General features: G+C 55.2%; 1 protein-coding gene across 2 annotated transcripts in view; it reads left to right on the top strand.

Annotated features, from left to right (window-relative positions):
* The window catches only part of CNTFR (ciliary neurotrophic factor receptor), a 212016-nt gene that overhangs the window by 148306 nt on the left and 39385 nt on the right, over positions 1-24325 (top strand). For both annotated transcript variants that reach the window (XM_075138023.1, XM_075138022.1), the window contains exon 4: positions 2537-2767. In XM_075138023.1, coding sequence (XP_074994124.1) covers positions 2537-2767 — 231 coding nt within the window. The remainder of the gene's footprint in view (positions 1-2536; positions 2768-24325) is intronic.

Genomic DNA, 24325 nt, shown 5'->3' with positions numbered 1-24325 from the left:
ATTCTTCGGTCCACCCATCAATCTTCTTCCACGCTTCTGCCTATCTGCCTGTTCATCTGGGCCCATTCCAGCTACCCCTCCTTACACAGACGCCTCAGCTTAGATGTCCACCCCTCTTTCTGCCTGTCAGTATATGTTCTCAACTTTTTTAAGACATTTGAAACATGCTTTTCTGATCAGCGTAGTTTCTCAAAGGTCCCCACCCGTGGCTAGTGTCTGAGATGATTCTGAGGCATCTCACCAGCATCTTACTTGCTATAACCCAATTTTTCCTTGTCTGTTCTTAGCACACCCTTTCCCAGCAGGGGTAGTATCCCCGAAGGTGCTGCTTCCCTATCTGAAGTAGGTGTTCTGACAGACCATCTGTAGGAGGACTTAGATCTGCCAGGGTCTCCCCCAGGGCCAGCTTCGCTTTCGAGCTCTCTCCCTTGCAGACTGGCTCAGGCTGTGGGCTTTCACTCAAGGAATGGCTGGATCATGACCATGTGGTCCCACCTATCAACAGGACCCAGGAGCTTATGTAGAGAGGGAGAAAAGAGCAGGACAAGCATGGGGGGTGCTTCTCCCATCCCTCCCCACCGCCAGCTGCCTGCAGCCTCCCCGGGCTCAGTGGCTTACCGCCCTGGGTGGTGTCTTCTGCTATGGATTCATTTAATCACTATTTCCCCCAAAATGTTGACGTCCACAGCATCTGATGGACATGGGTTTCTGTAACTTAATCACACTTTGTGCAAAAAAGCACTTTCTTTTGCTTGTTTTCATTTGCTGCCCCTTAATTATTTTATTAGGAGAAGGAGCAAGTGGTTCTTCTCTATTCATCCTCTCCATGTCACTCATCATTGCTTAGGTGTCTATCATGTCTCGGCTCGGTTGTCTTCTGTTACGGATGAAGGGATTGAGTCTGTTAAGCACCCCTACACGGGGGCTGCCGGCTGCCAGCCTTTGCTCTTCCCCGTTTTCTCTCTCTGCTCTGTTTTCAGCTGAACTGTACTCCTAACGGTACGGGGACAGATTTGTGCATGGCTTTTACAGTACAGTGCTTTCCATTTTCTTCTCAATCCCTTTCTGAATAATTCCTAGCGTTGAATTGTGGTTTTGGTCACCACTGAGCTGATGTTTTTGGGGAAGTGAGCACAGTAACTCCAAGATATGGAGGCTGCAGCTCATTTGGAGCCATGAGTGGTAGGGGAAGCAAGGCTTGATTTTCCTTGTGTGCATCCCTGTGCATTTATTGACACAGTGTTATCACCTGGTGGGTCTGTACCATGATGTCCTTCTGCAACGCTTTTGCCCCCAGCTGTAATTTGGCTGGCCTGGCAGCCTCAGCAGCACACTGTCCCCTCTCACTGCCTCGACTCCCTTTTCCCCATGAGTTATGAGGGTGTTGGGCAGCTCTGATCCAGCTCTGAATTCTGTCGAACTTCACCAGTGACATGTTCTACTGCCACATCTGACCGCTTGTTCTCACCTTTGGTCTCCTGACCTTTAGCTGCTATAAATCCTTGCAAGGACTTTCCTCGTGTGTCAGGGCTGCTTGGTTTCCTTGGGAGGCACCTTGTCAAATGTGTTTTTGAAACCCAGGAATATTTTGAGAACCAAACAGCCCTTGTCTATGCACAAAGGCTTGATGAAGCCTTGAAGGAACCTCATCCTCTGCTCATCCCCCTGTCCTGCTTCACTGCGTGTCATGCACACACACACATGGTTTTATCCTTGCCAGATGCAGATCAGCACAGCCAGTGTAGCAACACGGGAAAGATTCAGTTGCTAAGGATCATTAATGAATGTCAGCTCGAGCTTCTCTCCAGAAACCTGAGAAAATTCAATTAGGCAGCTGGTGCCCAATGAGCTGTATTGCCCCACTCGCAAGATGCTAAATCAAACAGCTCAGCAAGGCATCGTGTTGTGGTAGAGAGAGAAGAAAAGCCAGGCAGGGAGATGCACAGCATAGCATGCACCAAGCAGCTGCCCCTTTCCAAAGCACGGCACAGTTAGGTTGCAGTCCTTCCACCTGATTTCCTGGGCAGGGAATTGCAAGGACAGCTGTCTGCTCCCACCTCTGCTAGTAAATAACTTGAGTTTGCTGGTGACAAGTCCTGGGGCTCTGTCACATCTCTGCTGGGAATTTCTGATGTGTGCATTTGGTTTGCATCTTGCAACAAGCCACGTAGATATAAGAGTGGCAATGACTTGCTGGTGTGAGCACCTGTCTGTGCTGTGGGACATTTGGCTGGTGCAGCCCTGACATATCTCCTCTAAGGTAAAGGTCGGAGGAAAGCATCTCGTGAGATGGAGGTGGTCCATGAGTCCTGATCCCCTGGTCCTTGCCAGCTGATTCACTCTGGTCTAAAGTTAAAATAAATCTTTATCAGAGCCAGGAGGAGAACTTGGGCTTCCCTGGCCACCAACACAGTGTCAGTCCATGCCCCAGTCCTTCCCTCGCTTCCTGTACAAGTGATGGTAAGATGCTATTTCCAAGGCAGCCCTGCCCACAGGGCTCCGAGCTCACCTGTGTTTCTCCTCTTCCTCTCCACAGACAGCCACATCCAGTATGAGCGGGTAGGCGCAGATGTGACCATGAAGTGTGGCTCCATGGACTGGGATGCAGCTGTGACCTGGACGGCTAATGGCACTGACATCGATGAGTCCCACCTGAACGGATCCTACCTGATCCTGAAGAATGTTGACCTGACGCAGAGCGGCCAGTACTCCTGCTACGAGGGCTCCTCCTGGCACCTCAAATACCAGACCTACCTGAGGGTGGGAAGTGAGTACCCTGGCGTGTGACACTGGAGGGGACAGAGCCATGCTCTCTGCTCCCATATTGACCCCTCACAGCCCCCTCCTGCCATGCCAACTCCTGTACTGTCCACACATACGGTTGCCTGCTGCACCCCACCATACAAGCTCCCCATGGTGTACTAATCCCAGCAGCAGGATGCTGGAATCAGCCCCTCCTGCCTCAAACTTTGCATCAAAGCCGGTAGATTAAATGATGCCCCAGGAATAATCTGGGAATGGATGTTGTTTCTCCATCCAGCCCAGTGCCATGACCACCATCTCTGCAGGTGGAAAGAGTTGGGGATGAGCTGTTAGAGGGGATGGCAGCTGGGAAGGAGAAGTCCTGGCTGCGGTTACTGCAACATGGTTGTTTCAGAGGAGCAGCCAAAAGGTGGTGGCAGTTGCTGTGTGTTTGCAGAGCCCCTGTGTCCAGGCATGTTGGAGGACAGCTGCACGTTTCCCAGGATTTTACATATCTTAAGCACGAGATGCGCTGATTCACAGGTCTCGGTGCGGGCGATAAGAGTTGTGCTGTATTTCACGCAATGCTGAGAGCTGATAGCAGCTGTGTGTTGTGGGCTGCTGTGTTTGTACAGCTGATAGGAACTGTGTGTTTCACAGTACAGCGTCTGCAACCGGCAGCGGTGGGTGTCTGGGAGCACCAGCCGGCATAGCTGGCTGTGGGATGGTGACTGCTGCGGAGGATGCTGCGAGGCACCAGCTGCGAGCCCCACCGGCTGGGAATGCCTCATGTAGGTGGCTGTACGTTCCCAGGTTTGGAGGATATGGCAGAGCCCTTGTCTGCTGCTTGTCTCACCTTCTGCACCTTGCATCAGAGCCAGGGTGGCGTTTCCATCCTAGACGGGTCGAGGGGCAGAGGGTTGCAGGAGGACGAGCCATGGCCTGCGTAAGCCCTGCAAATCAGGCAGAAAGGGCTCACTGCACCTGTAGGTCAGACTGAAGAAATCCAAGTTTCAGGGATGCTGCACAGTGTCCAACTCATGGTTTAGGGTCTGCTGGGAGGGATCCTAACATGTGGGCCAAGGGGAAGGGGTGCTGGAAGAAGCTGAAAGGCAATGTGAGAAGCAGGCGAGGGGGGAGCAGTCAGCATAGGGGTACAGGAGGGGGTACGGCAGTGAATAGGTTTTGGAGCTGGGAGCATGGCAGACAAAAATGCAGTGGCAGATGAGTGAGGGGCCTCTCAGCGGCGCTGTCGGGGTGAGGAGGTGCTCACAGGTAGTTCGGAGGCAGGGAAGGCAGGAGCTGGGTGCAGTGCAGGCAGCAGCTGGAGGAGAGCAGCTCCTCTGCTTGGGCATGTGCTCGCCAGATCCCATCTGGGGAGAGGTCCCAGGCGTGCCAGTGCACGGGGGGCTGCAGCCCAGGTCTGGAGGAAATGAGGGGACTGGGGAGGGGGCTGCAGCCTCCAACCGCCTCCTCTGCAGCTGTGGCATCGCCGTGACTTTGCAATGGCTCTTCCATCTGCTAAGCACCTCGCTAATAGTAATCCCTGTCAATCCGCTCAGGGACCCGTGGGAATTGCTCAGCGTTAGAGCCCAAATCCTGCTGTTTCCTATTACTGCGTGTTCCCATTTGCTGGCGGCTCACAGCCCCCATGAGCACCAGACAGCTGAGGAGCCCGGACAGACACCGCAGGGGCCAGCAGCCCCGGGAGGGAGGGCGACAAATAAATAAGCGAATGCCCGGTGTTGTTAATGCAATTAAGCATGCAAGGAACTAATCAGGTGAGATGCTTTTAGTGGTAATTAATTTAATTGCCTGGATTTTAATTTAATGCTCTCCCTGAGGTTTCTTTTCCCAGTGTCTCACCCCCAGCCCCTGCCTGCAACCCCCCCAACTTTCTTGGCTCTACGGGGCGTGATTGATTCCCTGGAGGTGCGTGGGCTGCTGTGGGTTTGGGAGCATCCTAGGAGGGCATGGGCTTGGGCATGATGGTGATGGAAGTGGAGGTGGAGGTGGAGATGGGGATGGGCAGCTCATGGGAGGTTTGTAGCATGGCCTTGTGGCAGCATCCCTGCTGCAGCTGAGTGCAATTGAAGCCCTCACCTGGGATCTGAGGGATCCCAAACCTGGGCTTTTGGGCACCCAAACCTGGGATTTGAGGGATCTTGGACTCATTTAACAGGAAGTTACATGAAAATAGGCCTGTGCCTGCATTTTCCCATTTTTTTGGGGGCAACAAAAAAGACGATGGCAGTGGGAGTGAGGGTCTGGGGCTGCACAGATCTGAGGATCTTATTAAATAAATGACGGCACCTGGAGTGTACCAAGCGAGGCAGAGGCACTTCCAGGGCAGACAACGCTGCAGGAAGGATGTGGGGAAAGAGCGGAGCGGCAGCAAGGGTGTCAATTAGCAAAGCAAGCTCTGTCGTGGGGGTCAGCGAGCACAGGGATAAAGGAAGACCTGCCAGGAGTCAAGCTGAGCGAGACCTTGCAGAGGAAATGAAAAGAGGGGTTAGCCACATAAATACAGAGCAAACAAGGAGAGAAGAGCGGAGCTGGCTATGCAGCCAGGTTTCAGGAGAGATTAAAGGTAAGCTTGGCAAAGCCCGGTACTGAATTAGCCCCGCCGGGTCTAAGCGGCGATGCTGAGAGCGAGGGCAGCGCAAGCTCGGGGAGAGGAGGGAGGATAAAACCTGGAGACAGTCTTCCGCCATGGAGACACCTTCAAAGAAAATGATGTATTGAAGGTTTGGGGAGCACCTCATCCTCAGGTGAGAACATCTCCTGTTTATTAGCAAGGCTCATTAGCGGCTGAGAAGTTATTGGCGGTACCCAGTGCCGCGGGGAAAGGCGACATGTCTCCTGTGCTTGAGAGAAGGGAAAATCCTGATCAGACAGCCTGACCCCACAGCACAGCAGGGCCGTGAAGCACACTTGGAAGAGGGAGCAATTAAAGACGTGGAGACAAATGGAAAATGGGAGAAAAATATAAGGGGGACTTGCCAGGGATATATCACACCAGATTAACCTGATAGCTCTCTTTGATAAGGGAACTGATTTCCTAAGCCCAGAAATGTGGTCGATATAATCTGTCTTGACTTCAGTGAAGTATTTGCTATGATGCCACATGGGAAATTATGAGTTAAACCAGAGAAAATGTGGATTAGTATGAGAGTTGGAACATGGCTTAGGAAATGGCTAAAGGGGATCAGATTGTGCTGAAAGGGGAGCTGCTGGGAGGGATGGGAGAGCTTCAGCATTGGCCTTCAGACCGCTCTTGGTGGTGTTTCCCATAATGGCTCTGGCCCAGGAGGAGCAGGGAACTCCAGTGGGACATGCCAGTGGCTGCAGAGGGACCCCAGGAGTTCTGGGGTAGGGATGTCACGCTGGAGGGGCCAGGGTGCTGCATAAAGAAGCATAAAGAAGGTGTTTCATCAATGCGCTTCAGCAGATGGGCAGGAGGACATGTGTAGCTCAGCTGGGCTTTGGGGTGGGGTTTGACACCCAGGTCTACATCGTGGGGGACACGTCCAGGAGCCCAGCAGCACCCAGCGCAGATGGCTGGGGGTAACTGAGCTGTCTTGTCTCCTGGAGAGATGGTGCACATGCAATGAGGGGGCACACGTCTTGTCCCCAGATGGGGACACTGGTGTACATGCAGTGAGGGCAGCGTGCATCCAGAGATGGGGTGACCAGGGATGGAAAGCCCACCTCGGAGAGGAGGAAGGGCCCACAGGCTTGCTTATCCCTAAGGGTCCCAGATCACCCATCTCCAGGGTGTGAATCATCCTGAGCACAAACTTAGGGGAAGGCAGCACTTCTCCAGGGCAGCCTCTTCCAGGGGACTTCGAGCAGCGACACGTTGCTCTGCCTCCTCTTTTCAGGCAGCTGAGCATGGGATGAAGCACAGGAGAGCAGCCAGGATGCTCTGAGTGTATCTCCAGCAGCCTGGGGAGCGGTAGATGCCCGAGCGTGGCCAGAAGCAGCAGGCGATGGGACCGGGGGTTTTTGCATGCCGGGCATCCCGAAGCTGAGCCTGGGGCTGAGCACCGGGAGCAGGCAGGAGAGAGGGGAAGGCTCCGGGTACCAGGAGCACAGCGCTGGGCTCCCGGCTGCCCCCATGAGCCACAGCTCTGCGTTTGGAAACGCGCGGCTGGAGGGCTCGGGGATGGATATAACAAAGACGTTGGGAAATAATGCGCTCTTGAGGTTTGGCACACGGCTCTGTGCATTACAGAATGTTATAAAAATACTGCTAATGGGCCAGAGAGGAGTGGAAACGCGCGGCGGAAAGGCTGCCAGAAGCTGGAGAGCGCACATGGGAGCGGGGAGGCCTTGTGTGCAAAGAGGGGAGGGAGGGAGGCAGCCAGGGCGGGCGTCCGTCCTTCCGCTTCCATCCCTCCGTCCCTTTCTAACCTGCTTATCTCCATCCTGACCTGGTGGCTCTGCCTGTTTGCACTTCTCCTTTTGCCCCTCTGCCCAGCTTTGGGGATGCCCAAGTGATCAGGGCTGTGCTGCTGCCCGCTGCCTAATAGGGCTGCTGCCGGGTGGGCTGGGATGCCCGCGGGGATGGGGTCTGTGTGAGAGCAAAATCCCCTCCAGCAGCAGGGACACAGGTCAGGAAGCAGGCAGTGGAGTTATCCTCCGTGTCGCAGTCATGGCACGGGGGCTCGTAGCCCAGTACTAGCCCAAGCCCTGCCCATGGGCATCGCTGCCTTCCAGGTGATGGTGGGAAAGGGACTGGCAGAGGGCAAGCGGCTCCGGGCTGGCCTCCTTCCTCCATGTCTGTCACTGCAGTGGCTGGCGAGAGAAAGGGGAAAAAACATGCGGTTTGACGGAAAACGACATGGAAAAACAACCAAATTAACAGAAAAACAAACAAAGCAAACCAGAGAGAAGGAGGGGGGAAGGGGCAAAGCAACAGGAACCACATGTGAGTGGGGAGGCCGGGAGAGCCCGAGTGTGTTCTCTGGCCTGATTAGCAAACGATCAAACATCGGCCACTAATAAATAATCAGAGCCTCCCTTTTCTCTGCCTTAGAAGTCCCTTTCCTCCCAGCTGGGCTCCAGCTGCAACCAGAGGGTTGGACTGCAGTTTGCATCTTCTTTTTTTGTTGTTTTTATAACTTTTTGTCTTTTTCACCCATCCAAAATGAAGAAGAAACAAAGGTAACAACCTCTCCATGTAAGATGTGTACCTCCCGCTGCCCAGGAGAGGGATGGAGCACCAGGGCAGGCGTGAGCACCCCATAATGGGCACAGGCTAAACAGCAGAGGAAGGCAGTGCCAGGGACCGGTGTCTGCCCTCCTGCCTCCATACGTCGGTTTGGTGGGAAAAGCTGCAGGAGGGCACTGCTGACACGCTGGCTTGGGAAAGCAGAGGTTTGGCTGGCTCCGGGAGCCGGCAGTGAGGATGCCTCTACCTTGGAGCAGGGTGCTGCCAGTCGGGCCAGTGCTCCTGCCACGGGCACGGATGCTGATGGAGAAGCATGGGCTTGGGGTCAGCGCGTGCAGATATTTCCCTGCTCGTGTCCAGCGATCTGTGACGCAGGGCTTGTTTTTTTTTTAAAAGCTCTTTTGATGGATTTTTCCCCTATGAACTTATCCAATCCCTTCCCGCGGCCGTGTAAACTGAGGCTATTTCGAGAGCAGCAAGTTAAACATGACTGCGACCGTTCCCTGGCACCGGGGCCAGCTGGCAGGGAGCAGCGCCCGCCCCTGCGATTCATCCCTCTCACCCTCCAAATGTCCTCCTGCCCCTCGGGGACAGTCCTGTGCAAGGTCCCCCCCAAGGCTGTGCCCAAGCAGTGCTTGGGGCAGGACTACATTAACCTGGACCAAACCTATGGCAGGGATGGAGCTAATAAATTTAAGCATGTGGCTGCTGATGTTCCAGCTTCAGGAGATGCACACCAAAGCTGTTGGGTTTATTGCTGTCGATGTGGTTGACTTTTCCTCACATGCCCGCAGCGCTGCGGGCTGGGTAGGTGCAATGGCTCTGGGGGGCTTCATGGCCAAGCATCACTCCTCAGTTCCTGAAAAGCTGTGGGAAGGGATCATTGCAGACAGGGTCAACCAGCTTGCGAGAGTGCCTTGTTCATCAAAATTCGGCTTTGTTTCACGAGGCACGCACGCTATCCAATCGCCGCCTTTCCGTACCGAGTTGTTTGTTCATGGCTGGAAAACTCAATGGACAAACTTTGCTGCCTGTGCCCAGATTTCGGGTCTTGGCCTGGCTGGGAGCTGGAAAGGCATGCTGGGTAACGATATGCAAATTGCCATCCTTGCTTTTTAAGGAGAAGGCCAAAAAGAAAACCCACCCAAAAACCCCACCACGCTCCCAAATGCAATTAGAACTAATCAAATTAGGAGCCGGACTAGAAAAACAAACACGTTTGCAGGCAGCGGGCGACCTTTCTGCCCCGTCCAGCAGGATGCACGCTGCTGTGCCGCAGCGGGGAGCGCTGAATGAAGCGGTGCCCCGTGGCCCGCGTGTGCACGCACTCGCACGCTCGCACCCATGCGTGCATGCACCCGCGCCCCGCTGCATTCCTCCCGTCCTTCCCCTTGCCGGGCTGGGCAGCCTGCCCAGCTGCAGCATAGCAGAGTGATGCTTCTTTGGCTCGCTGCGTAAAATATGATAATCTGGGGCAGCCGGTGTCAGAAACAATAAAAATATCCCCTCTCCCACCCTTGCAGCCCCCCCTCTTTGCACGGGGGAGCTGGGGGCGGCGGGGAGCGCGCGGCGGCAGGGTGAGCAGAGCGGCACGTGGCATTTATTAGGTGCCGTGGCACGGGACCGCAGTGCCGGCGTCTCTGCCCTGGCCTCGCTGATGCTGTGGCCTGCAGAGCCCCTGCTTGAGGGAAGAGCATGCCCAGGAGGTGGCCAATGCTTGCAGGGTCCCATGTCCCACGGCGTGTCCTCGCCAGCACCTGAAGTGTCGTGGCTCTATGCTTGACCCCAGCGACGGATAAGCTTATGCTGGGTTGGGTGCTATGGAGAGCTCATAACTTCACTCCTCACCTGAGTTGTGGCGGGAGCATCACATGGCATGAGAGCACCAAGAAGCGGAGAAGGTGGTTGCCCCCTCACCAGCCCACTCCCCAGGGCAGAGGAGGGGGAGTCCTGGGGTTGCTGGTGACCAACCAGAGCCAGTGATGGAGAGTCCATGAGAGAGAGGTGCTCCCAGGTGCAAGGACCCCCTTGGCGACCCTGGTGGGGTCCCCAGCTTTGGACCTAGATGTGAAATGAGTCTAAAGGCTCCCTGTGCATCCCCTCCTGCAGCGGGTCTGGAGATGAGCTCATGGGATGGGGCAGGGGTGCAGCCCAGCTCTTGGGCTGGTGGGGGAAGAGCTGGGCTGCCCCCCTGCCCTGTCCCAGCAGCTGCCAGGCTGGAGAAGAAGAGGAAAAAGGGCTTTGGGGCTTGGCAGCTTCCTGGGAAACCCTCCCCATCCTCATCTAGCACAAATGCCAAAGGCTGCGTGCAACACCAGCATCCCATGTCCTGGGCGGATGGCAGCGCAGCCTCCTCCCACTCTCCTGAGATTTGTTTATCCCCCTTAACATGACAAAACCAGCCCCGTAATTAAAGAAGCCCAAGTCCAGTCTAAACAGCTTCCCACAACGCCTGCTCCCCATGCCGGGAATTAGGGATGTCCGGGACTGGGAGGACAAAGCCTTCTTGGCTGTGGGCTGGGACCGTGCCTGCCGGGGGGAGCGGAGGGGATGCACGCTGGTGCTCTGTTTGTGCTGGTCTCTGCACCAGGAAGGATTTTGTCTTGGCTGCTCCTAAGTGCCCCTTGTCAAAATATTTGGTATGCCACCCACTGGCGGTGGGTCCCCAACTTCGAGGGTACTGGGAGGGGAGGGACCAGGCAACATGCAGCCACCTCCTGTCACTGCAGCCGTGGGGCAGGGAGCAAAGGGGTCGATGCTCTGCGTGTGGATGCTGCTTTTCCCTCTCCACCCATGGCTCCACACAGCCGTGATTTTAAAAAATCACAGTCTGCTTCCCAGATGATGCTGGAAGAAGAAACCGCACTGCTGTCACCAGCACGGGGTACAGCTCTTGCCTGTCACCAGCCACATGTGCCCATCTCTGCAGGGCCCAGGCCAGGTAGTCGCCCCAGGGATGAGAAGACCCCGCGGTGGGGACCCTCTGCAGCCCCATCCCTGCCACCTGGAAGGAGAGGAGATGGCAGGCAGAAACAAATCCTGATCTTTTCGCAGCTCCCAGTTGTTTTCCATTCCTCTCCAAAATCGCCGGCAGCAGCTGTGAACCGCAGCAGGGCCCGGACAAGCAGTGAGGTCCTGGCTGAGGGCTCAGGAGGGTCAGGGCAGGATCCAGTGTACTTCACCGTGAAAGACGTTGTCATTAGCTATAGTTTCCCGAGCTGGTGCGTCTGCTGTAAATAATTTAACAGAGTAAATGTGTGCTAACAGCAGGTCAGGGCGGGGAGGAGAGGGGGGAGAATCTTGGGTCTGGAAAGCAGGGAAGGGCACTGGGAATAAAGTGAAATTATTTTCCTCCTGTTAGCAGGACGGGGTGGTGTCTCCCCCATGAAAAAGAAGTCAGAGGGTTCCCATGCCCGATGGATCCCTTCTCTCCCCAGTCCCCTGCCGAGCTGTCAGCATCGGTACCAGAGGCAACTGCAGGACAATTTCCAGTTGCTCTTGCTCCAAGCACTTTAATGCTGTTTAAACAATTACGCAGTTGATAAATTTTGACAAGAAGAGATAGAAATAGCCTGGGAGAGCCATGCAGTAGAAATGCTCTAAACAGATGTCCCTTTTCTCCCCCTCCTCTGCTCCCTGGGGGTCATTATCGTTTGCTGCCAACTAAACAAGACAGGGTTTGCATGAGTTGGGATGGGGAGGGGGAGCAAAATGCCTTATTAAAATGGTTTATGATACCATCCCTAGGGTCACGGCTGCTTGTTTTCTCTCCAGGTCTTCTCTGCACCGACGGGAGCCGTGCACAGCCTGCCGAGCGCAGATGTGGCTAACAGTGGGCCATTGGTCCCTCTCCCCGCCAGCTCACAGGGTACCAGACTGGGCACCCTGGCTGCTGGTGTTGCAGGGGAGGGAGAAGGGTGCAGGGCGTTTGCCAAAAGCAAGCAAGCAATGACAACCTGCTGTACCAAGCAGCATGGGGAAATTTGGTCTTGCTCTGGGGACGTGAAGAGCCAGAGCCCAACAGTGCCTGGGCAGAACCTCATGCAGCAGGGACCGGCAGTGGCTCCCCAGTGCTGCAGTTTGCCCCACTGAGAGACGTGGAGGACAGATTGACCACGAAACCAGGGCTGGACCAGAGTCAGGTCCACAGGGGAACTTAATGTCCTGCATGGCTGAGCTCGGACGCATAGGGAGAGGAGATGGACGCTGCTGTCCTTCCCTGCAGGCCAGGAGATCCCTCAGCGGGTCCATGCCAGGAAACCACGGGGAGGTTAGGAGCTGGAGCTGAGACCATGATGCTGTATTTTTGCTCAGTTTGGGCTGCCTTGTTCTGAGCACTCCCAACCCTGGACGTTTTTCCTCACCACAGCCTTATGTGTGCGGCTTTGTGCTGAGCACACCCCAACTCAGTGCGTGTTCCATGAGGAGCAGCCTTGCATGGCGTGGGTTGTCATGTGTCGCAGGTGCATGTGCCCTGTCCTCTCAGTCAGGGAAGAAGGCAGAGGGCTGCGAGCAGCTCTCTGCCTTTCGGCTGTTTTCTGGATGCTGTGCAACTGTATTGGGCTGAGCCAGTGCCTGGGGACTCTGGCAGGCTGGAGCCAGGGAGCTGTGAAATACATTGTGTGTATGGCAAATGGGCTGGGACTCGTCGTCTGTTGTTGTCTTTGGAGTTGACACGGTGCCGTTCACTTTTTTGGGGAATAGCTGCCTTGCTGAATCCCTGCCTCTGATGGCAGGGGACACGCTGATGGCGTGGCCCACAGGCCCCAACACACACTTCTCCCGGAGAATTGCCCTAGGTGGTTTGTGCTCCCAAAGCCATCCCTGCGGTGAGGCGAGAGCCCAACGCACCCGGCATTTGTCTGAGCACAGGGCGGAGGGTGCTGGGCAGAAAAGTGCCCGTGCGGGTGTCTCTGTGCAGGTGTTGGTCCAGGGCACGACAACCTGCCCATGGGGACCCACGCATCACTGCCCGCAGGCTGCAGCATCCCTACGTGTACAGCGGTGTGGTTGCATGGCCCGGCACGCAGCTCTGTTGCTGGAAAGATGGTGCACAACAGGTTTGAACGTGCCTTTGCAAAGAGGGGATCCTGGCACAGAGAGTCATGGGCTGTTGTGGGCACATTTCTGGCTCCTGAATGATTTCTTAACGCTCAGTCCTCCAGTGCTGGATTCATCTCTGCTCTCTGCATTTGAACCCAAGCTGCTCCCCCTTCCCTCTGTGCCTGACTTCCCTGAGTTGCCAGCCAGGTGCAGCTGTCCTTTGCAAAGGCTCTTTGGCCTCATCAGCTTCTTCCTCCTCTTCCTCCCTTGCCCTCACCAAAACCCAGTGCTGTGCTGGGGACACAGAGCAGCCCCTGCCACCTCCCATTCTCCTCCCTGCCTGGGAGAACAGCCCCAGCTCCATGGGAAGCAGGGGGGACAGAGCCTAAATGAAAAGGCAGAAGGGGAAACTGAGGCAGACTGGGGAGTGATTTCCCAAAGGCACACAACTGGGCTTAGAAACCGGTGATTCAGTGCCCTCCTCACCCTACGTGGCTTCCCAACTGGGGTGTGCTGGGCTGGGCCCCGCCCCCGCCAGGGCTCCCACCCTCCACAGCCCACCCTGAGGGAGCAGCACACTCCAGTCACACAGGACCGGGTGCCTCTGCATTGCACCGTGGAGCAGGACAGCTCATGGGCAGCCAGCCTGGAGGCATCACCCATGGGCAACCTCCACACATGCTTCCCTTTCTGCCACAGCCTCCGACATCCAGCCCTTCCTCCCATCCCTCCTCCTTCTCTCGCTGCCCGGCCAAGCAAGCCAGAGCTGGCTGAGCATGGCTGACCAGCATGTGGGTTTACTTCTGCTTCCTTCTGCTCCCTGTAGTGGCTCCCGGTCTGCAGCAGGGAGACAGAACCATGAAGCCTGGGGAGGGGGGAATTCCCGTATCTCTGGTTGACCTGCTGTGTTGGACATAAGTGGCGAAATAAGGTCCAAAATCAGACCCCTGCACTCCTCCTGGAGAAGGGAGCATGGAGGGAAGTAGCTGGTCCCGTGGCCACCCCTGCTATTCACATTAATGCAAAGTGGATGGGAAAACGCTGCTGCTTTAGGGACTGTGCAAGAGCACCAGGCTGCTCCTTGCTGCAAGTGCCAGTGGTGACATGTGGCTTTTGCAAACCAGGCTTGCCTTGCTGGAGCAGCGTAAGCACACCAACAATGTTCCCATCACCTCCGGAGACTCAGAAGGGGAAACAGCACTCACTTTTTTAGCTGCCAAGGCAGCGCTGGTGGGTGTAATTTTTGCTGTAGCAATGCGGGGGCTACTGCGTCGGCCGGCGGAGGATGCTGAGGGTTTTGTTCAGAAGTGAAAAAGAGCGGTGGGCTTTTTCAGGGGCATTAAAAAGCTCACAAAGCTGCTGTGACACATAGTTGTTGCAGGCATCGTTTTGCTGCATTCTCTTCTCTCGCTTCCCCGTCTCCCGGCGACTGGTGGATCAGAGCAAACTCGGGGATGATTCTCACTTGGGGTGAGAACAGCAGCTGCCTGGGGCTGGCGGCGGTGTGAGGTCTGTGCTGCCACACACCTCCAAGGCTTAATTATGATAAAAAAAGCAAAATTGCAGAAAGCACAGAAGATAACTCCTGCAGAAGGGTGCCAGGATGGAGATGCCCCAAACTGTGAGTTTGTATTGGGACAGGCTGGCAAAAAGACCATTCTGGGGCTTTCGGAGCCGAGATTGAGCCAGCTCTGCCAAATGCTGCATATGTACAACAAAGAGAGAATTTTACCTCCTTGCAGATTGATCCTGGGATGTTATGGGAGGAGTAATTTGAGAAGGACCTTGAAAATCCAGGAAAAGTAAAGAAGGATGCAAAGGGAGCAGGGGGAACTGCCGTAAGGAGAAAGACTTAATCTGTTCAGTGGCTTCAAGAGGAGCTGGAAAGATGCCCTGACTCCCGTTGGTAATTACCTCCAAGCAGAGAAGATACTGGGTACTAAACCAGCAAGCAAAGCCATAACTAGAGCCAATGACTGGAAGCTGAGCACAGCCACGTTCAAATTAGAAATGAGGCTCATATTTTTAATAGAAAAAATGATTAAGCATCGGAACAAACTGCCAAAAGCAGTGGCGGCTCCTCTGTCGCTTGTTATCTGCAGAGCAAGGCTGGCTGCCTTGCTGAAAGATGATTCAGTCAAACATGAGTTATTGGGCTCAATAGAGGGGTAACGGAGGGACGTAATGGCCTGTGCAACCCAGGAGGTCAGGTGAGATGAACTAATTTTCTCCTACGGCCTTCAAGTCGGTGAGTTAAGGAAGGTGCATATCCCTGTCTTGCAGATTTAGCTTCACAGTGGCTGTTTCTTTCACCGGATGATGTGACTCGGGTGTTTGGTGGTGTGGAGCAGGGCTGTGAGGACAAACCTGCAGCACAGCAGGCTATGGGGCGTTCGGAGGATGCTGCATGTCCCCGCTTAGGATGGGGCTGAGACCGTGCCCCTCATCCCCTGCATCTTCTGAGATAACTGGTGCTCATATCTGGCCTGAAAGACAGCAGGAGAGCAGGAGAGTGGAGTTTTTAAGGAGCAAAATGAGGAAGGTGGGGAAGGGCAGAGCTGCCCTGACTGGGTCTAAACTGAATTAGTCCAACCCTGTGCAGGGATGCTGTGGGACAGTGATGGGATGGGGATGATGGTGGCTTTCCAGATGTCTCAGCCAGCCATGCTGCCTGCAGCGCTGAGCTGCTCCGGCCAGTGCAGGGAGGTTAAGCAAGGTGCTGGGGGCAGCTGCGAACGAGCACCCTGGAGCAAGGTGCCTGGGAAGGGGAGGGTCGGCAGCAGTCCTGCAGAGCTCAGGAGGAGCACGGCTCCTTGCCCTGCTCCGTCCCGGCTCCCTGATGCCTCGGCTTTGTGTGCACCCTGCTCCCAACCAGGAGGAGCCGAGCGGTGGCTCAGCACCAGGGTGTCTGCAAGGCACAGGGAAGGCAGAAAAGCAAAATGGACCAAAATGGGATGAGATGGCTCAGGGCTGAGAAAGGGAAGGGGGAGGGGAGACAGGGAGGAAAGACTCATGTGAGACATTAGCGTGAAGGAGAGGAAGCTCCCACAGCCCTCCTCAGAAGGAGGGATTGACAGAGAGCTTTTGATGAGGAGCCGAATGGAGATAATGTGCCATCAAATGGCGGTGGGGAGGGAGCTGGGAGCAGCTCCCCACGAACCTCTGCCTCAGCGTGCAGACAGGAGCTTGGCACAGCACGCCCAGAAGCACTTACCTCCCTTAATGGCCGGGCAGAGCCTCCCAGGCTGCCCCATTAGGAGCTGCCTCCCCAGGCGAGCTGGCACAAAGTGCTTGGCCAGCAGTCGTGCCACGGAGCCAGAGAGGCCGCCTCCAGCCCCGGCGTTCCTGGCCCTTCTGACTGGGCGTAAGGCAGGCCCTGGGAGTGCAGCAGGGCAGCACACCGGTTTGGGGTGAGACCAGGTTAGTTTGTCTCTTTTTGAAGCCATCTGGCTCCTCCAGGAGCAGGAAGAGCCGTGCATCACTCAGGGGATGTCGTGCACCCTGGAGGTCGCAGTGCCACGTCTTTGTCAGAAGGTGCTGACGTAGCCCAGGGCAGGAGGAATTGGTGGTCCAGGGTAGCAAGTGGTAGGCTTGCAACTGAGCTGAAGATGCAGGGTGTCAGGCTGGTATTGCTCGTGGGCAAAGCACCCACCACGTCAGGCTCTCCACCAGCACCCTGCACGCAGCGGGCACAGGTTGAGCTTCTACAGGGCGGGCAGCCCAGCAGATACACAAGAAGAGGGAGGTGCAGCCGGAGCACAGGGCTCCTGCTGGGCAGCTTTTCCCCACAAAAGAAACTAAACCCATCTGCATGCCGGCGGCTGCTGCCAGACACGATGCAGGGCGCGTATCGGCAGGAGGAGCTGGCTCTCCTCGTGCTAGGAGGGGGCCAAGTCGCGTTCACCTACCACTCTGGCAGCAGCGCTCCCTGCTTTGCATGAAAGAGGCGCTTTGATTGCTGACATCTGTAGACAATCAGATAAGAATTAGAGTTATTCCTCTCGGCATAAATGGTATTTCTAATCTCATAATCCCTTAATATTGTTCTCACCAGGATGTGGCCGCCGCTAATCCCTGAGAGTTTGTTTTTGGGCAAATTTCAGGGAAGCTGGGGAGCTGCAGGAGGAGGGATTGGCCGCCTTGCCTCCCCTCACCCCCAGAATCCCTCCCGGGGACGAAGCAGGCGCAGAAGAGCTGATCAGGCAGCAGCCCCTCTTGTCAGCTGGAGGATGCTTCTGCTGGGATGGAGGTGTTTGCAGAGCCCTTTTACCACTGCTGCAAAGAGCCTCTGCGGGTCTTCCTGTCTGCGTCCCTGCCCTGGGTTTGTCCCTTGGCTGAGCAGCTCTGTGGCACCGGCAGCACGCTCCAGCCTGGTTTTGCCACTTGGCTGCTTTCCGAAAGCAGAGGCTGATCCCTAAGGAACAGCTTGGGGCCTCTATTTGTGTGCTGGAGAGGTGCAGCAAAGGAAGCATCCTGCTGCTGTGGGGCTGGGTCCCAGGCAGCTGAGGGTGGAAGGTGCTTTGTAAGGACCCTGGGCTGCCCTAATTTTGCATCCTCCTCAGGCTAGAGTGGGGAGAACCACTTGGGTTGCTCCTTGCCCCCTGTCTTGTTGTTGGTGCACTGGATACACATGTGCCTCTCACCAGCAACCCAACATGGCCTTTCCTCCTGGCCACCTTGCAGGCATGGTCAAGGGGGCTGGAAACCTCCCACCATCTACCCAGAACAGGCAGGGATTGCCATTTCTCTTGTCCCTGCTGTATCTTTCCTTCCCCAGCCTGCCCCAGCTGTGCTGCACTGGCTCCACCGGCTGATACCAAATCTCACCAGGGGCTTGCACACAAGCTGGGAGCTTGGGATGAAATCCAGCCTGGGTGGTGTCGGGCTCCCCTGCTGCCTGCAAGCCATGTACAACCTGCCGTGGTGCAGGGATGGAAAACCTGTCCCAGATCCTGTCCCGTCCTAATGCGCGGGGGCCCCATTAGCAGCTGCTTGAGGGAGCAGCTTGCAATGCAGCAGTGAACAGAGGGGCTGGGCATGCCCATCTCTGCAGATACGGCTCTGTGCCTTTCCTCTCTTCTGGGTTTCTTCTCTTTTACAGTAGCTGTTGCTTCTCCTACCGCTTCAAGTTTTTCCTCCTTTTTATTCCTCAGATGGGTTGCTTCAGCCACGTCCTGGGCATCTTCTTCATCTTAGCAAGATGAAGATGGCTTGGTAGTGATAAATACTCAACAAGTCTGCCTCTGTCTGTGATGTTTACAGAGCCCCACGCTGGTACAACATGCCCACGGCATGGGCATGCAGCGGGGCAGAGAGTGCCCTGCAGGAGGAGACTGCTTCTCGCAGGGAAGTGTGCCCATCACCGTCCCCTCCATGCTCCTCTCATGTGCATCCTACCTCCCAGGGTACCAGCATCCCTCCCCTCTGCCATACCGAAACCTGTCCATCATTGCCTTACAGCCCTGAGCGATTTGTTACTATAGCTACGTTTTTCCATGCAGGAAGAACTCAGATCTCTGCTGGGCTGAGGTCTCCCTCTCATTTCTACACGGCTGGAAGGAAAGGAGAGGGCTTAGCCTGGAGGCCAGGCATTGCAGACCACGCTGCAGGGATGCCATGGCGGCAGGACTCAGGACAGAGTGGTAAAATGGTGCAGTTTCTTCAGGAGTCCCTTAATAGCTTGCAAACACCCAAACTCTGCAAAATCCCTGGAAAAAGAGGCATGGATGGTGTTGGCTTGTAATGAGCCAGCATAACACCACGGTGTATTTCCCTCCTGCTCTCTGAAGGCTGGCAATTGGAGAAGGAGCTGGCAGGTACCCTCATTGCACTGGGAGATGCCAGTTGTTGGGGAGGGATTCCTGAGGGGAATGAATGGGTTTTGCTGAATGGCAACTTCGGAAAAAAGCCCTGGAAGTCAGAGTGAGCTGAAAATTTTTGGTGAATCAGGAAGTTAGAGAATTAAGCGGTTGGGTTCAAGATTTTGCTTGTTTTGTTTTTGTTTAGTGAGGTTTTAATGAAATTTGAGGACGCTCTGAAAGGGAAAGCCCTGGAAACTCAACCTTTCATTTAAAATCACTAGAAGCAAAAAACGTGCTGTTGTTGTCGTGTTTCCATTGGAAGTGAGCAAGCTGCAAAGCAGCCACAAATGTGCGAAACCCTTTGGCGTGGCCAGATCCCTGGTGTTCACCAGGGCGAGGTGCGGGTAGGACAGTTTGCTCCTGGTCCCCATTTGTGTGGCCCCTTGGCTGCAAACAGGCGCTGCCTGCAGGTCTGCCTGCATCGGCTGGGGAGGGGATGGATCTGCAACTGTGGGTGGGTGAGCAAACATCCTCCTGGGCACCATCTGGCATGGGTGCAGAGCTGCCATGGCACAACAAAGGGCTTACAAAGCCCTGAGAAACAAGGGTTGAGAGAGAGATGGGTAAATGTGTCCAGTGGCACTGGGACCATGCGCCTCTGCCCATTCCCATGCTAGGACAGTGCTCTCCCCCTTCCCTGGGATATCCCTGCCTGCAGGACCACCATCCCTCTGCCCAGAATTTGGCCTTGCCCTGTGCCAAATCCTGGCAGAGAGCCCCTGAGGGCAGGTAGACATCCCAACCTGACCTGGGGGAAAGCTTCGGCCCCAAGGTGTGCGAGCACGCTGAAAGATGCTGTAGGGAATTGTATCTGCAGTGGGAGAGCAGTGACTGCATCCCCTGGACTCCGATGACCTCCAGAAGTGGATTGCGCCTGTGTTATCTCCATCCCCGTGGACAGCCCAATCCCTATCTCTTAAAGCTTGTTCAAACCAGCCCTTTTTCTCCTCGGGGCTGGGATAACATCTCCGCACACAGCCGAAGGCTCTCCTGGCTCCACAGTAATCACACAAAGCCGCACCAGGAAAAGCGGGTAATTCAATTCAGGCCCTCGTTTTTTCCCCAGCAAGCAGATGCAGCAAGATGGCAGTCCTGCAGAGACTTTATTTGGGGCGGGAGGCAGAAATTTCGGTCTTGATCTTCCTCGTAGCAGCTGCCAGTATATGGCCGCTGAGCCGGGGATCCGCTCCCCCCATCCAGCCATGCCTCACTGGCTTATCATTTCCAATCCTATCAGAAACAAAACTGCTGCTGCTTAATGCTTCATTACAGGCTGTTATGTGTCTCCTGCACTGCCCAAGAGAGCAGCAAGGAGGGCTCTGACTCTATTTAATAACTGTTTCATGGTTCCTAATTGACAGATAAAAATGCTACTAACTCAGTTTCATCGAACATAATCCATGGGCAGGAGTGGCAGTGCCCTTCTGGAGCCCAGGCGGCAGCACGAATTTTGATCCATTATTTTGACATGGGAAATCCGTAATGCGCCGATGTGCCATCGCAATGACAGGTTTACACCTCACTTTTTCCTCTGTTGGTTTTGGTTTTCACAACCTTGGGGGAAGCCCTTGGGGAGGGATTTAGGGAAGGGTAGCTGGGGCAGACAGAAGGAGTGAGATGGTGGCTGGCGCTTCGTTTCGGGGGACTGTTTTCTCAGGGGTCTGCAGCATCCCCGACATGGTGCTTCGCAGCGAGGGTTGGCTTTGCAGCACGTTCCCGTGGGGCTGCGTCTCTGGTCGCCTCAGGGCCATGCCTCATGCTGGCAGGTCCCCAAGCCCAGGACTGTCACCCTGTGGCTGTCAGGCTGAGCCACACTTATACCCGGGGAAGATCCACCAAGCCTTTTAGCTCCGATAGGAAAGCACCCGTACTTGCTCAGATGAAACAGGAAAGGATTTATTCTTGTAAATTCGGAGATGTCGGGAAACCAGGGCATTTCTTTGTGCACTGCGTGGTTAGCAGGATCTCCTCAGTGCCTGGGGGTTTCCCCTGCCCCTTTTTGCTGGTGCAGGTGACCAAGTGACCCAGACTTCTTCCATGCTCTGCGCTGAGAAACACCAGCCAGACAAACCCCTGCTCTCCCCAGGGATGCACGTGCAATCGCACAGCCAAGAATGCAGGCCAGGATGTGCAAATAGTAACGAGGAGTGTTGCAGAGGTGGGATTCAAAAGCCACGTGCTGGACCTGAAACCTGCTATTCAACCCAAACACTTGGGGATTTGCTTTGTTGGTTTCCACTTGGGGCCAGCACTTGAAAAAAGTCTTTGGAAATGAGATTTTTCAAGGTTTCTCCTCCCATCACAGGGACTGGGAAGTTAAATACCAGCTGGGAGTCTCAGAGGTATTGGAGACCACCAGAGGGGCTGAATTGCACCCGGGGTAGAAGCAGAGTCGTGGCATGAGCAGAAGCGGAGTTGCAAAGGAAAAGAAGTGCAGAGAGCCCCTAGCTCTGTGCAGAGCAAAGCGAATTTGACCACGGCTTGAGGCATCCTGGGAGGATGAGAGGTTATTAGTAGCGAGCACTTCAGGGATAACACGGAAGATATTGATTTAAATAAAAATCACCAGCAGCTCTAACAGGACCCTGTGGGTCACTTGGAGGAGAATCAGAGGCAGCAGAGCTCCAGTGCTGGCACACTTGAAGCATTTCCTAGCTGCAAATATCATGCTGGAAAGAGCCAGGACTGCTGCCCATGCTCCTGAGCGGGCAGGAACAGGGACAGGGGCGCAGGGGCTGCACCAGGGTGTGTGGCGTGCACCGGGATGCCTAGAAAGCATCACTGCAGCAATGTTAGGGGCTTGACCTGCTGTGACCCTCAAGGGCAAGCCGGACCGTTTGCAGCACTGCCGGGAGCAGCAGTGCCAGGAGATGGATATCCGTGATCTCAGCCAGTTGCAGGGCCATGATGGAGGTCAGATTCCCGTGGTGTGAATCAGCTGCATTCCTCCCCAGGGTCAGTGAACTGCGCCGGGCTTCGGCGGCCTCGGTTGTCTCCAGCCTTGACGCTTGCAGTGATTAACTGCGCCGAGGATGCTCAGTTTGAGTGGACAAAGCAAAGGCTAAGGGGCTCCAGCTGGCTGGGGACAGCTTCAGCTGCTCATCCATGGGAGAGAAGAAGAGTGGTCTCTTGGCCACTCTTCATACCAAGAGTGCTTTTATCAATGGGGTGTGAAGAGGTGATAAAATGCTACCAGCTATCTCCATAGACAGCTAATCCATCGCTATGGATTTGTTGTTAGGGAGTCCGGCAGACCCGTACAGTTCCTTGTAGCCGGCTGTAACTCTCATGCCGTGGTACAGCCACCTGCAGTGCCAGCTGCTCTCATCGTGATACGGAGCGATATCATGCCATGCCATCGGCAAATGGAGACATGATGCAAGACAATAGCCAAGCCGTTGAGATAAAATGCGTCTCAGCATGTAACAGAAGGATTTCTCCACTCTGGGTATTTTTCTGCTTGAAGTTTTTGGCTTGTGCTTTTCTCTAAATGAGTCTTTCCTCCTGATCACTGAGCTTCCATGGGAAACAGGCATTTTGCAGAGGAAACGTCCCATGCCCTTCAGCTTTCCCATCAAATATGATGGGCAGACCATCTGTGGACCCTGCATAACAGACAGCTTGGGATGTACCAAGGTGGCTTCATATTACCAGACCTCTGTCACTGTGTCCCTTCCCGCTCAAGGGAATTTGAACCACCTGGAGCAGCTCCTGCATCGAGGACACGGCTTCCCTGGGGCCAGCCAGCAGCCTGGTACTTGTATAGAGCAGTGTGTGTCATATGCAAGGCTCGACCCAGCACATACATGCAGTGGAGTGGGTGAATGGAGATAGCGATTCAGCCCAGATCCTGCCCACTGTGTTGTCTCAGGAATATTACAGACCCGACCGGTTGCTCCCTGAGGACTAGAGAAGGTGGGCAAACCCACCTGCTTGATATAGCTGCAAATTTTGCCACTGTTGGGAGTGGCAAACACCAGGCGCTGTGGCTGGAGCTCCCCAGCGCTTTGTGCGGGGTTTCTGCACCATGGTACCTCAATCCCCGCTTGCACTCAGGCTCTGCACAGTCATTTGGGTTTAATGTCTCTGTAAATGATGTGCATGGGTTTTTTTCCAAATCAGCGCGACCCTCTTGCAGACGTGGAGCTCCCGGTTCAGTGCTGCTGGTGCTTCGCAGCCCTCCAGCAGTGCCCCAGTGCTCTGCACCCGCCACAATGTGCTCATTGCGACATGGAAAACCCCAAATGGGGCAAAACCAACAGAGATGCTGCACAAGCAGCCAAAATCCAATTATCTGGGGCTGTACAAGCCCTGCTGTCAGTCCCAGCTGGCAGTACCATGAGCCTGGGGTGAGGCAGCATCCGCAGCAGGGATAAAGATATTTCCAACTCTCTTAGAGGCCGGTTTGCAATGCTGGGATACTCTCCAGCCAAACTACTTGGGTTCGGATTTCCACTAACCCGCCTCATTTCCGTGTATGTTTTAAAACTCCCAGCAAAAATGAAACCATCGGCTGCTTTGACCAGCTCCTTGCCTGGAACTAAATGACTAACTCCTAACCACTGGTGGTCCTGGGCTGGCTTGTCACAGAGAGAGGGTAATAGAGAATAAAATTGTAACCCAGGAGCAGTGGCCGAAAAAGCAGCCTTGTCCCCGAGCACTGCGAGGTGACAGACCCCAATGTCCTTGTGCCACCGGCAGAGGCAGGTATGTACATCCCCTGCAGCATCCCTCTGACGTGGGATGTGAGGGAGACGTGGGGAACCGCTGCCGCCACCCGCCCTGCTGCGTGGCCCCTGCCAGGGCACTGCCCTGAATTAATCCCTCTTTGAAGGGCAGCAGAGCTGCCAGGAAAGCATTCATCCCTGATTTAAAGACTTCCAGTGGCAGAGAATCCACGGGAGCCTTTGGCGAGCTCTTCCAGGGTTTAATTACCTGTGTGTCAAAAACGTTCACCATTTTTCGTGGTTGAACCTGCGCAGCTTTGGCTTCATCCGCTTGGGTTCATGCTGGCAGATGGAGGGTCAGAACAGTGGGGTCGAGCACACCATCCACACCACTGAGCCGCAGCCAGCCCGGCTTTGCACATCGTGCCCGCCCTAGACGACAAAGGCGTTTGATGGGCATCCTGTTTGCAAAGTTAAGGGGCTTTCTAGCACAAGTGCATTGGCTACCCTCCCTGTACAGCCATGAAAATGCTGCAGCCAGTCGGGTACCCCGTTTAGAGGAAAGTCTCAATTTGCATTCCCCAGGTGCTTCTCTGTCCCCATCAAGCACAACAAGAGTGGAGACAGACTGCTTGGCCCATCCAGCTCCTTTCCAGGTGGCTAAAGATAGGTAAAGGCAACCCTGAGAGCATCAGCCCAGCCCTTCAGAGAGGTGAATCCATCCAGCTCTCCATGGGCTCTCCCCGGGCTTGGCTTCCATCAGGATGTCCTCTGATCCCGCTGGCGTCCCTCCCGACTCAGGGCTTGGGGAGGGCAGGATCTGCCCCGCACGCCTC

Source organism: Calonectris borealis, chromosome Z (genome assembly GCF_964195595.1).
Source record: "Calonectris borealis chromosome Z, bCalBor7.hap1.2, whole genome shotgun sequence".
Classification (NCBI taxonomy): Eukaryota; Metazoa; Chordata; class Aves; order Procellariiformes; family Procellariidae; genus Calonectris; species Calonectris borealis.
This window is presented reverse-complemented; position numbering and strand designations above follow the sequence as displayed.